The sequence below is a fragment of the Anomaloglossus baeobatrachus genome, chromosome 11, assembly GCF_048569485.1.
Source record: "Anomaloglossus baeobatrachus isolate aAnoBae1 chromosome 11, aAnoBae1.hap1, whole genome shotgun sequence".
Taxonomy (NCBI): Eukaryota; Metazoa; Chordata; class Amphibia; order Anura; family Aromobatidae; genus Anomaloglossus; species Anomaloglossus baeobatrachus.
The window spans coordinates 147,849,980-147,864,258 of NC_134363.1; the positions used below are offsets into that span (position 1 = coordinate 147,849,980).

The 14,279-nt window shown below is 44.0% G+C and overlaps 1 protein-coding gene across 1 annotated transcript; it reads right to left on the reverse strand.

The window, feature by feature from the left end:
* Positions 1 to 250: 250 nt before the first annotated feature.
* Positions 251 to 13,270, reverse strand: LOC142256978 (L-amino-acid oxidase-like). Its single transcript, XM_075329008.1, has 7 exons — positions 13,247 to 13,270; positions 12,871 to 13,094; positions 9,937 to 10,046; positions 6,875 to 7,076; positions 4,808 to 4,873; positions 4,172 to 4,299; positions 251 to 2,826 (listed from the first exon to the last, which is right to left on the reverse strand). The coding sequence occupies exons 1-7, from the start codon at positions 13,257 to 13,259 to the stop codon at positions 2,052 to 2,054; spliced, it is 1,518 nt and encodes a 505-aa protein (XP_075185123.1). The 5' UTR covers positions 13,260 to 13,270; the 3' UTR covers positions 251 to 2,051.
* Between the last annotated feature and the right edge of the window lie 1,009 nt (positions 13,271 to 14,279).

Consider the following 14,279-nt stretch of genomic DNA (forward strand, 5'->3'; position numbering starts at 1 on the left):
ATATTATACACTGTGATGGGGTCACTTGTGACTGACAATGCTATTATGCAACAGACAGTTAAAACCCTCTCACTTTAGCATATAGTGTCCGGCCTTCAGAGATAGAACATGAAGCTCAATGGCCCCAATATAAACTACTGCTCATCCCCGACTAACCATGGACCTGCTCAAGACCACCACCCTCTGCCGCGAAGTAGAACTAACGCATTACACGACTCTGAGTTCTCCGGAGCTGCTGCTCTTATGACATTTATAGCATATCCAGATATCAGGAGAAAGGTGGTCGGTCTCCTCTGTGTGAGACCAAGATAGATTTCAACATTTAGGACACACATTAGGTGGCCATACAAGTCTTAGAGATCTACATAAGCCTTCAGATGTTCCACAGCCATCAGTGCCGATCAATTATCTACGATCACATCTATTTGTTGGATCATATTTTATTCCTAAATGTAGATGAGTTTACAGTCATGGCCAAAAGTTTTGGGAATGACACAAAAATTACATTTTCACATGATCTGTTGCCCTCTGGTTTTTATTTGTGTTTGTCTTATGTTTACATCACATACAGAAATATAATTGCAATCATATTATGAGTACCAAAAGGTTCTATTGACAGTTAGAATGAGTTAATGCAGCAAGTCAATATTTGCAGTGTTGACCCTTCTTCTTCAGGACCTCTGCAATTCTCCCTGGCATGCTCTCAATCAACTTCTGGACCAAATCCTGACTGATAGCTGTCCATTCTTGCATAAGCAATGCTTGCATTTTGCCAGAATTTGTTGTTTTTTGTTTGTCCACCTGTCTCTTGATGATTGCCCACAAGTTCTCAATGGGATTAAGATCTGGGGAGTTTCCAGGCCATGGACCCAAAATCTCTATGTTTTGTTCCATGAGCCATTTAGTGATCACCTTTGCTTTATGGCAAGGTGCTCCATCATGCTGGAAAAGGCATTGTTGGGCGCCAAACTGCTCTTGAACGGTTGGGAGAAGTTGCTCTTGGAGGACATTCTGGTACCATTCTTTATTCATGGCTGTGTTTTTAGGCAACACTGTGAGTGAGCCGATTCCCTTGGCTGAGAAGCAACCCCACACATGAATCGTTTCAGGATGCTTAACAGTTGGCATGAGACAAGACTGGTGGTAGCACTCACCTCTTCTTCTCCTAATAAGCTGTTTTCCAGATGTCCCAAACAATCAAAAAGGGGATTCATCTGAGAAAATGACTTTACCCCAGTCCTCAGCAGTCCACTCCCTGTACCTTTTGCAGAATATCAGTCGGTCCCTGATGTTTTTTCTGGAGAGAAGTGGCTTTTTTGCTGCCCTCCTTGAAACCAGGCCTTGCTCAAAGAGTCTCCGCATCCCAGTGTGTGCAGAAGCACTCACACCAGCCTGCTGCCATTGCTGAGCTAGCTCGGTACTGCTGGTAGTCCGATCCCGCAGCTGAAACAGTTTTAAGATACGGTCCTGGCATTTGCTGGTCCTTCTTGGGCACCCTGGAGCCTTTTTGGCAACAATGGAAGCTCTCTCCTTGAAGTTCTTGATGCGATAGATTGTTGACTGAGGTGCAATCTTTGTAGCTGCAATACTCTTCCCTGTTAGGCCATTTTTGTGCAGAGCAATGATGGCTGCACGTGTTTCTTTAGAGATAACCATGGTTAACTGAAGAGAAACAATGATACCAAGCACCAGCCTCCTTTTAAAGTGTCCAGTGGTGTCACTCTTACTTAATCATGACTGATTGATCACCAGCCCTGTCCTCATCAACACCCACACCTGTGTTAATGGAGCAATCACTAAAACAATGTTAGCTGCTCCTTTTAAGGCAGGAATGCAATGATGTTGAAATGTGTTTTGGGGGTTAAAGTTCATTTTCTTAGCCAATATTGACTTTGCAAGTAATTTCTGTTAAGCTGATCACTCTTTATGACATTCTGGAGTATATGCAAATTGCCATTAGAAAAACTGAAGAAGTAGACTTTGTAAAAATTAATATTTGTGTCATTCCAAAAACTTTTGGCCATGACTGTATACAAGAAAATCCATCAAAATCAACAATTAGCATTATTGTGAATGTCTCTTGCTGCCCTCAGACCACTTTTAAGGGCTGTGTCAGTCCAGCCATGAGGGAAAGACGTGTGCTCCCCGGCAAAGAAAATTTTGCCTTCTGGTTTGGATAAATCTTTATACATGTCCCCATACTGATATGGTGTGAAAAAGGCAAATGCTCCCATGGAATAGGGATCCAGACTCCATTTCTTCACCACGAACTTTGGGCAGAGTTTCCTCAGCTCCTCTTTTGGTCTTTGGTGGATGATGGCTAAGTCTTCCAAGACGACATCAACACATTTTTCATCACTGAGTGCTGTAAAGAAGAGCGAATCTTCTTCTATGGTGTATGATGCCAGAAGGACACCTCTCCCGTTGGTGGAGTTATGACTTGGGTAGTACACGTAACGAGATGGTCGATCTGTAGAACTTTTACCACCGACTATTCCGTCCTTCTCCCAAAACCTCTCAGTGCAGCTCAGGATAATCTTGGTGGCACTTGTATAGTGAACGAACTGCAAAGCGTGGGACTTCTCACTACTCAGAGGAGGACTGAAGTCTATAAGTCTGGTGGCCTTTGCGGTGGAGGTGATGATGACATAGTCTGCAAATATGTTGGAGAGAGCAGAAGAATTCTTTTTCAGGTACTGGACACATATTTTTTGTTCCTTTGTTACGTTAACTTTGACCACGGTGGAGTTTAATTTGATGATGTTTCCTAGCTTTTTGGCAAATGCTCTGGGCAACAGGTCGAAGCCGCCAACAATCTCATCTAACCTATGGAGAAAACAAAGTAGTTGAAGGTTTAAATTTTTGTAACACCCAACTACAGATTTACAAATATTATCCACCAATCTCTATCTCTTAAATCTACACATTTCTAGGCCTACAATAACCTAAAACCACCCATAAACATGGATGTAGACTGAACAACTGGATGTAGACTAAACTTCATTCAATCCAGTACTCCTGTGTTCTTTATGAGACAGACATGTCTGGTGGCAGCTTATCGTCTGGAGAACAAAGGGATCTTCTGTCACGGAATATGTACAGATGGAACAGAGGCTACTAGGCTAAACTGGGGCCCTGGAACTGTCCCTTATCTGGAAATTAGGCCCAATGGAAGGCTGGTTTGAGCCCCCAGTATGGACCAGTCTCCTGTCTGACCCCTGATACTACTCCCCCCAACCTGGGAGCGGGCCGGAAACCCAGTAACCAAAACCCCACTAATAGGCACAGACAAGGGTAAATGAAAACTCATGCACACTGCACTCAAACACAAAAGAAGGACAGTGTGTGAATAGGGGAGTAACGTAAAAGGGGTAGGAAATAAACGCACAACTGGGGGACTCACACACCACGCAGAACCTCAACTTGTAGATCACCATAGAACAGAAAAACCACAGGAACCGAGGAAGCAGAAGCTATATCCGGCACTCAGCCTCAGAATCCAGAACCTTATAAAGGGTGCAGGCAGCCGAGGATGGTAATCAGCAGCCGGAGCTCCCAGCAGGAATTAACTCAGCCAACGCCCGTGACAGGCTGTGCAACTAAGGAATCTCAGGCTGCCTGTCGAACTCTACAGTGTGAACAGAGTCCAATGCCACCATGACACCCAACACTGAATACCGCACAACATCTTCAGTCCAAAATCAGTCCTCATCTCCCTCAATAATAAATTGTTTGGGGCTTCCATGCAAGTTAGACCAATATCCAAACGCAGCAATACCGGCTGAGTTGACTGACATTAGTATGATGTATATGGGGCATTAATGGTAAAGGGTTGAGAAGCAACAACAAGCCAGTTCGCCTTGTTATTAGGATTTCTACAGGATGAAAGAAAGCTTTGCAAAATTTTGGAAGCCTGAGTAAAAAATAAGCCGTTAAAGATATTTCACAAATGCCAGAGAAAGTCAGCCATGACAGTTCCTGGACCCTCTCAATCGGACACACTCATGGAAAAGTTCTATCTATTTCTTGTCTTCTTGGCCAGATCTAAGACCCTAAATGCTCCTTGAAGCCTTAAACATTGTTATTTTGTTACTATCTAGGCACAGTTGGAGCAAAGGAGCCAACAACCATGGCTTTGTGGACATTGATGAAGAACTGGAGCAATTTATACCTGCTGTCGTTAATCAATGTCAATCCTGATTCAATGAAGGAGATGTAGTAGTTTCCATTAGTATTTTTGTAATGTCCAAGCATTTCAATCGCTCCTGCACTTAGATGTCCTTCATCCACCAGGAAAGACTGTTGAGAAGAAGCACAAAACAAATACATTACCACCAAACCATCCATATCCAGCTTCTTTGGAGGAGGAAGATCTACAACGCTCAACTTTTTCTGCATTCAAATGACATAGTCACATTTCAAGTTCAAGAATAGCTTACTAGCCATGAAGGTACCAAGGTAAAAAAAAAACAGCTGACCCTGAGAAACAGACCTCAGCAGATGCCAAAGCTCAACATTGAATACAAGATGGCGCTATATGAAGCATCACCAAGAAGCCAAATCCTGTTATTGCCAAGGAGAAGATGTCTCGGAGGCTGCTAACCATTGGAATGGGGAGATATCCACTTATAGATTGGCATCTAATGGCTGTGCGATGTAACACAGACCTGTGTGTAGACCGTTAAAGTCAACATGGGCCCATGAAGTATGGAGGCAACATTCATCTCCAAAACTGGTAGATGTGCATTTTGATGAGCTGTTGGACCCTAGAAGTTGATATATTTTTCTGATCAATGACTTGTCATACCTCCTTGGAAGAATGGTCAAACGTTTCCAGAAGTTTAGAGCAATTGCCATTTGTGCTTGCGATGACCTGAAAAAGATAAAAATGATGAGTTGGGAAATAGAGCGAGATTGTAATACCTCTGGTATGTGTGTGTGCGCGTGTGTGTGTGCGCGTGTGTGTGTGCGCGTGTGTGTACTGGTCAATGTGTTGCCCAGTTTACCTTTTTATACGAGGAGACCAGAGTAGAACATTTTTTGCAAAATGTCCAAACTAGAGGTTCCTACATGGAGCTAACAGGCTTTTTTCAGTCTATATCTACTATGTATTTTCTCCTTCAGTGAAAAGGTCTGTTATATGACGTCAACATCGGAGAGCAGTGTGCGTCACTGCGACAGGATCGTCTCCTGCAGATGCCACTCACTAGTGGTAAGGAACAGAACGCTGTTTCTTCTTTATGGCTTCCCAAAGTTAGACAACCTAGGAGACCAATGAATGAAATGCTGACACATAAGTGTCATATCTACGCAATGCCAGTAGGTGCAAGTGCCTGGGCCCACCGGAGCATTCTCCGGTCCTCCGGTGGGCCAATCCGACCATGTATGATCTTTCTTAGATCTTTCTTTCACCTATAATTTTTTCATGTACGAGTATTTACCATCTTTTTTCATGGAGAGCACTCATACCTATGGCCATCTACGGGGCTGGTCAATTGTCATATTTTTTCCTTGGATCAAGTAAAATCACAGAGACATGTCTGATATTGATTACTGATCAAACTTGGCAATGCAGCCTGGGCCCACCAGAGGATTCTCCAGTCCGACCATGTATGACCTTTTTTAGAGCTCATTCACCTATAATTTTTTCACATATGAGTATTTTCCACCTTGTCCATGGATAGCACTCGTACCTTTGACCATCTACGGGGCTGTTCACATGTCAGATTTTATCCTCGGACCAAGCAAAATCACAGAGACATGGCTGATATTGATTACTGATCAAACTTGGCAATGCAGCCTGGGACCACCGGAGGATTCTCCGGTCCTCTGGTGGGCCAATCCAACCGTGCATGACCTTTTTTAGAAACATGTCCGATATTGATTACTGAGCAAACTCGGCAATGCAAGCCTATAGGTCCATGAAAAAAACTTGGACTGAACTCAGATGTGATGTCCATTTGTCACTGACTGATAGGAGAAGGTATTAAAACTTTTGTTTTTCTCATCAGTAAAATAAAAAAACGATGAAACTCTGCCCAAGCCAAAAACTTATAACATTCCATCTTTTTTTTTCAGACGTAAAACAACCTATGTCTGAATGAGAGTTTAGGTGCTGTTGTCAACATGGTGAAGACCTATTATTGAATTTAAGGTCAACTGAATTTTAGTTTGTCAAAGTCAAAAACATTCATAGGGCCACAAGAATTGCCTAAAAAAAAAAAGAAAGGGCTGCACATATTAAGTGTTATCTCTAAAGAGGTCTATGGAAGAGTGTCAAGGGAGAAATTTAGATGAAGATAGCTAATGGTATCTTCATTCAGGGTATCTCCATTCAGGGCATCCAGAGGCCGGTGCCGTATTAGCTATATATCAACGCAGATGAATCAGACAATGATCACACGAGATGTGTTTTCTGTATGAGCCAATGTCATGGACTGAACTCGTGTATTGGAAAAGACTCAATTATACAGAATGTCCTTGAAACTAGAACAGGGAGTTTAGGGAGTATTCAACTCCCTAATCTTTCCCAGTATACTATAAAATACATCTCTGTTCTTTATACATTCTTTCTGTGTGTGAAACTACTGATAAGGCCTTTGCTCATCATCATGAAGACTTTAATTGTTCAACATTCTGACTTCATTATCTTTGGTTAACCCTTTCCTGAAGATATAACCTAGAATCATATTATGGCGTCTGTGCGATTGCTATATAGACACACAGATAAGTATGCAATGGCATCTACATTTTGATTATTTACATACACAGATATTCTTATTACGTTTGAACAAACAATTTATAGCTTAGGCTACCTTCACAAGAGCAGATGCCTTACCCCTTATATCCGCCCTATAAGAAAAAATGGATATACCTTGTGTAACAGCGGATTGTACAGCTCATCTATAGATTTGCCTTCTTCTTTTGAGGTTAGATTAAATCCAAACAGGTTTGGGTTCTTCCTGACGTCCTTCTCTGTTTGTCTGATGTTGTTGAATAGGTAAAAATTATTTTCATTTGATGAAATAAAAGGTCTTAGCTCCAGGCCGCACTGCCTAATGTATTCACGAACAATCCTGTAAGAGGGAACAGAGGTATCATTACATGGAAAAGCAGCTTGGGTGCCCGACCGCCGCTCCGTTCATTCTCTATAAGGCTACTTTCACACATCAGTTTTTTCCCATCAGGTACAATCCGGAAAAAAACGGGTAAACCGGATCCGGTATCGCATCCGGTTTATCCCCATAGACTTGCATTGTAACCGGATTGTACCTGATGGCTTTGCGGTGCATCCGTTTTTTTCCGAATGCGGCAAAATTAATAAATGCAGCGGCCGGATAGAACATTCCCTGCAACAATTTTTGCTCCGGCAAAAAAAAACCGCATCGCGCCGCATCCGGCCGCTGCGGCGCATTTTCAATGCATGCCTATGGATGCCGGATGCGGCGCGATGCGGAAAAAAACGCATCCGGCCGCCGCATGCGGTTTTTTCCACTGCGCATGCTCAGTAGCGTGCCGCAACCGGAAAAAAACGGACCGGCCGCATGTAAAAACTTATGCAAAGGATGCGGGTGTTTTCACCGCATCCGTTGCATAGGTTTCACAGCCGGATTGAGCCGCACGGCTCAAACCGGATGTGTGAAAGTAGCCTAAGGCTACCGGAAAAAGCCGAAAATAGAGCTCGGCAGCCCCAAATGAATGTCCACTGCCATTGGAATGGGGGTAAAAGTATCTGCGAAGTAGGTGATGATAACTTGTTTTCACTAGAAAAACTCTTTAATTATAGACACCCTATTATTTGGGGTTATATGAGTGTGCTCTACAAATAGTCAAAGATTGCTCACGCCTCACCAAAAGAACACTTTGCAATCAGTTTATTTTAAGGAACCAAGTACGGTATGTTCAAGAAGGGAGATTTTTTTTTCTCAGAAGGGAAACTCATGAACAACATTTATCATCTATTCTAAGGAAAAACAATAAATGGAAGATTACTTGGGTCCGGCTGTGGGGACCTTGGTTCCCTATGGGAATGAAGTGTTCATTAGTCTATAAGGCCCAGGGGTGGAACCATCGCAGTTGCAAGGATCGTGGCCATGCCCAGGGGTGCAGGGGGCCCGCAGCCCTTGATTAGCTGGATGTGTGTTTGAGGTTGCACATACAGCTAATTTGCGGCGCAGAGACCTGTCGGGGAACTGTACTGTGATTCAAGTTGCCGGTCGAACAAAAGCAGGCAGCTTTCACTGATGTCCCCGTGACTGAGGCGGCACATGACAATGATGTCATGCGTTGTCATGGCACAGATGCCGATGAAAGCTGCCGACTACTGTGCGTCGGCTTTAGAAGAGGACGCCGCGCAACATGGGAGCTGGGGAGGGTGAGTACAGTATATACCAGGAGGGGGACAGTATATACTAGGAGGCGCCCAGGAGAAAAACATATATACCAGGAGGTGGACAGTATATACCAGGAGGGGAACAGTATATGCCAGGGTGTGGACAGTGGAGGAACATATATACCAGTAAGGGCACAGTATATACCAGGAGGAGCCCAGGAGAGGAACATATATACCAGGAGAGGGACAGTATATATCAGGATGGGTATAGTGTATACCAGGAGGGGCCCAGAAGAGGAACAGATATACCAGGATGTGGACAGTAGAGGAACATATATATCAGGAGGGGGACAGTATATACCAGGATGGGGGACAGTATATACCAGGATGGGAGACATATTTCCTGGGATGGGGGCATATATATCAGGATGGGAGACATATATACCAGGATAGGAAACATTTATAAACCAGGATGGGGGACATATTTCCCAGGAAGGAGCCCAGGATGGGGGACAGTAGTACAGGATGGGGGGACATTACTACATAATAGGAGGGAGGACAACTCATATGTCTTTATAGGACTTAGGGGCACTTTGCACACTGCGACATCGCAGGTGCGATGTCGGTGGGGTCAAATTGAAAGTGACGCACATCCGGCATCGCATGCGACATCGCAGTGTGTAAAGTCTAGATGATATGATTAACGAGCGCAAAAGCGTCGTAATCGTATAATCGGTGCAGCGTCGGCGTAATTCATAATTACGCTGACGCGACGGTCCGATGTTGTTCCTCGCTCCTGCGGCAGCACACATCGCTGTGTGTGAAGCCGCAGGAGCGAGGAACATCTCCTACCGGCGTCACCGCGGCTTCCGTAGGATATGCGGAAGGAAGGAGGTGGGCAGGATGTTTACATCCTGCTCATCTCCGCCCCTCCGCTTCGATTGGCCGCCTGCCGTGTGACGTCGCAGTGACGCCGCACGACCCGCCCCCTTAACAAGGAGGCGGGTCGCCGGCCACAGGGACGTCGCACGGCAGGTGAGTGTGTGTGTGAAGCTGGCGTAGCGATAATTTTCGCTACGCCAGCTATCACCACATATCGCTGCTGCGACGGGGGCGGGGACTATCGCACTCGGCATCGCAGCATCGGCCTGCGATGTCGCAGTGTGCAAAGTGCCCCTTAGAACGCTGATCAACCTGCGGATTGAGAGCGGTGGCCCAGGTCCAAATTTTGCATCGGGGCCCATCAAACACTAGTTACGCCACTGGTAAGGCCTAGTCTCTGAGTCCTATCACTATGCAACTGCTTAAAAAAATGCACCTGCATCCCCCTCCTCCCCCACTATTGCTTTTTCTTTCTTTTTTATTCACTCTTTGACAATATATACAAACACACTATAATTTTCAAACCTTGAAAAATCTTCATGAAAAGGTTCAAAAAATAAGTAATTAATTTCAAGAAATACTTTATATAACCCAGACACACTTTCCCCCCATACCACCACACTATACATTATATACCTGGACAGACTACACTTCTCAAATAATTAGAGCGCCAAATCTATGTGATAACTTATCTCCAAATCTGTGAACACTACTGATGATACCTGTGAGACTCTGGCAATCGCATGGGTCCCAAATCGGCATACCAGCCCTCCGCATCTCTATGCGTCCTCACACGACCTCCGACGCGACTGTCTGCCTCCAGCACAGTCACCTGCCATATAAGGATAAAATATTGGTTTTGTATAACAATTGCAAGGTGTATGAGGACTAGCTATTTAAAGGGAATCTGACAGCTTGTTTTTGCTTCGTAATCTGAAGACAGCACGCTGTAGGTGTTAACACACAGATTTCAGCTATGTGTCTCTTATCAAGCTCTCTGCTGTTTACTTGCACTGATTGTTTTAGGACCTGGAACTTATCATTGCTGGACTAGTTTAGCAAGTCCAATCACGCCCTCTTCCTGTGATAAGCAGCTCATTGTCTATAGACATTGTATATAAAGAGCTGTGGGCGGGAACAGCTTTCTCAGCTTTACTACATGCTAAATCTAAAATCTGATTGTGTCAGAACAGTTGCACCCTTTAAACTATGTGATATATCATTGAATTCCGGGTCTCTTTGACTATGCTATGCTGATTTCAGATGAGGTAGTAAAAACCTGGTGACAGATTCTCTTTAAACCCTTCACGACATTTGACGTACCGATACATCACGGTCGGTTAGGAGAACCTGACCGATGACATATAGGGCACAGGAGCTGTGCCTGCACTATAGTCATCAGGGGCACGGCTTAAGTGATAGCCAAGCTCTGGTTGTCACAGCCAGGACCGATTTTCGCATCACCCCTGACTGTTTAACCCCCTAAATGCTGCGATCAATAATGATCGTAGCATTTAAGAGGCTGGGAGAGGAAATTGCGGTTCCTCTCCAATCCGACTGGGACCCCTGCGACATTATCACGGGGGGGAATATTACAGCTGCAATCCCTGGCATATATTTGGATAACTCTTTTACTCCATCCCTGGCTCAGGAACTGTGGTATGATCAGACCATGTCGCTGTACGGTCAGACACAGCCATTACACAGTACACAGCAAGGGCACATATATAGGATTATCTAAGCAGAGGAACATTTTTTTCAAACACATCCAATTGTGGAAATTATTAGTATTCTCTCAATCTGCCAGATGTTCCACTATTCTGGTCTTTATTTTTCAGAATCTGTTTGTATGTTCTTTTCGCTCTTACTACTTCTCACCGTTATTTTTTTCCCCCTGTAAATCAGTAGTATACATGAAAATAAGAAACCTTGTAATATATCTTATTAGAAAAATCCACTTCTTCCAGGTTATTCAATCTCAAAATTCCCAATTCACAGGTAAAATGTGTTTTCAGTGAATACAGATTTTCCGATTAGATAGGAGATGACAGATGGTGCTCATAACGTTCTATGGAGATCTGTAACTGTTATTTTAGAAGAACTTGCAGCAGAATATATTGTATCTAGCTCCTCCCCCAAGGGAATTTTTAAAATGCCCAACTGTCATTTCTGTTATGGAAATATCTGTCTTCAGATTGTCCCATTACTGAGATAGGAGATGACATTTGGTGCTCATAAAGTTCTATGGATATCCATAACTTTCATTTCAGGAGAACTTGCAGGAGAATGTCTCAGATCTAGCTCCTCCCCAAAGGGAATTTTTAAAATGCCCAACTGTCATTTCTGTTACGGAAATATTTGTCTTCAGATTGTCCCATTACTGAGATAGGAGATGACAGTTGGTGCTCATAAAGTTCTATGGATATCTGTAACTGTCATTTCAGGAGAACTTGCAGTAGAATATATTGTATCTAGCTCCTCCCCCATAGAAATGTTTAAAACACAAAACTGTCATTTCTGTTATGGGCCCCCCCCGTCGTTTTTGCGTCACGGGCAAATCGCTGCTCGTGGCGCACAAACTCGTTTAACCCCCGTCACACGGACTTACCTTCCGGATGACCTCGCTGTGGGCGACGAACGTCCACTTCCTGGAGTGGGCGGGACGTTCGGCGTCACACAGACGTCACACGGCAGCCGGCCAATAGAAGCGTAGGGGCCTGAGATGAGCGGGATGTAAACATCCCGCCCACCTCCTTCCTTCCATTAAGCCGGCGGGTGCCGTGGGAGGCAGGTAAGCTGGGTTCATCGTTCCCGTGGTGTCACACGGAGCAACATGTGATGCCACGGAGACGATGAACAACCTGCACCCGTGAAAAGAAACGATATTATGAAAGTTAACGACGAGTACATGACTCACGATTTGTGAGCGATACTGCGTCGCTCAGATGTGTCACACGAGACGACGTCGTGCGGTATGCCGGATGTGCGTCACGAAAACCGTGACCCCGACGACATATCGCACGATAGATCGTCTCTTGTAAAGCCCGCATTACCCTTGAATTTAGAATAAATGATCTGTCCAGGAGGAGAAAGAAGCAGATTTTTCGGATAAGATAGATTAAAAAGTTGCTTATTTTTATTTGATCTATTGATTTATGCAAAGAAAACATTAGATAAATAAAACAACAGTTACCAGGTCCAATATAGATTATATGAATTTTGGGATAGTGATTTCAGTGGGATCTGATGTGTATGGGGGCCTCCAAGTTCCTACTCTCCCTCGAGAGATGATATTGGAGGAGAGGATTGGTCAAATGGAATATCTCTGCCTTATCCTTCTGTTCTCAGGGGAGATGACCCCCTCCTCTCACCCCATTGAAAACATATGAATACTAGGCAGAACCAAACAGTACTGTATACGGGGGAGTTGGAAAAATTGAACGAATGTTCTTCCATCCGCTATCTTGTGTACCGCCAGCTTTAAAAATCCAGGTATTCCGTTTTTCTCCCAAACATACTTATAGAGAATTTAGATTGTGAGCCCCAATGGGGACAGAGATGATGAAGTATGTAAAGCGCTGCGGGATTATTATTATTATTATTATTATAATAGAAGCATGATGTGGAAGTTCTGAGTTATTTATCAGCCGACTTACCTTGTGCCCGGCGTCTTGCAACGCTTTGGCTGCGGAGAGTCCGGCCAATCCCGCGCCAACAATCACAATGTGTTTTCGATGAGTTTTTGTGGTGCAGACCGGTAAACCATTTATGGCAATTTTCAGCAGATCGTCATACTCGGGGTCTTTTAAGCATTCTTGTAAAGGGCTGAGATCAGTCTTCCCCCTCCCAGCCAATAACCGGAGTACCAGGGGAACAAATACTGTGGATAATAAAGATGGAGACAGTGATGGAGAAGATTACACCATGGACAGTGAAACTGCTGTGGACTCATTCCTGGCCAATTTCTATTGACATAAACCAGTATATACCAATATACCAAATAGTGAGAACTTTGGAAAACCCTCTACTTACGAAACACGTCCATATCTTCCTGTAACGTATCCCGGTAAGATACTGATTTGGTAATAATACTTATATAGAGTACCCGTGCGGGAGGGACCTATGATATTTTGCATAATTTGACGACAGCTTGTAGCAATGTGACACTTGACAATTATATTGAGTAATTCATGTCACAATATGTACCTGTCCTTTGGTATGGTAATATTTACATTCCATTATTTTTAAATATATATAAATATATATACGGTATATATATATATATATATATATATACATATATATATATATATATATATATATATAAAATTAGGCCTTTAAACAATAGAGATACAGAGAAGGCATCAGATATGTTACGTTACATATTAACAGATAACGTTCACAAGACCACTGTCACATTATACTAAGGGAGACGCTGAAGCTACAAGCAGTGTAGCTTCAGCGTGCAGTAAGCAGGCAAACCACCAGAGGGCAGTAGAGTAGTCAGTAAACTAGGTTAGCAGCAGGAGGTCTCGACAATGGTACAGGGATAGTCAAATCATGGTCAGGTGATAGCCAAGGGTCAGAAGCTGAGAAGTCACATATATAGCAAAAGGGAGAGACAGAGGCCGGAGTCAGGAACGTGGATACAGGTCAGATGCCGGGAAGTCCAAGTTCAAACAAGGGAGAAGGATAAACAGGTCAAGACCGAGGTGAGACAGACAGGGAAGGGTACACAGTAGACAGGAGCGGGTAGTCAGGGACCGGGACAAATGTACGAACGGAGGAGGGTATGGGTCAGAACAAGGTAGCAGGGAGGCAGGACAGATCAGGTAACTCACCAGAGCCAGTAGCACACACTGCAGAACATAAACTATCACTGGCACTGAACCGGAGGTGCAGCGCCAGGATATAGCATCCTGGAAACTGGAGCCAGGCATTGAGGAGTTAACCCCTGACATGACTAGGCCAGAGCTGGGTCAAATAATCAAACCACAGTGGCTGATACAGGCCTGGATCATGACAGTCACATTTTTTCTTTTAAATCAATTGTTTATGGTCTGCC

What these genes read in the sequence shown, in the direction of transcription:
- LOC142256978 (XM_075329008.1), bottom strand. An exon ending in TGCAAGACGCCGGGCACAAG is followed by an intron (nt 10,047 to 12,870) that starts GTAAGTCGGCTG and finishes CTTATATGGCAG; the next exon opens with GTGACTGTGCTGGAGGCAGA. An exon ending in CGATTGCCAGAGTCTCACAG is followed by an intron (nt 7,077 to 9,936) that starts GTATCATCAGTA and finishes TCCCTCTTACAG; the next exon opens with GATTGTTCGTGAATACATTA.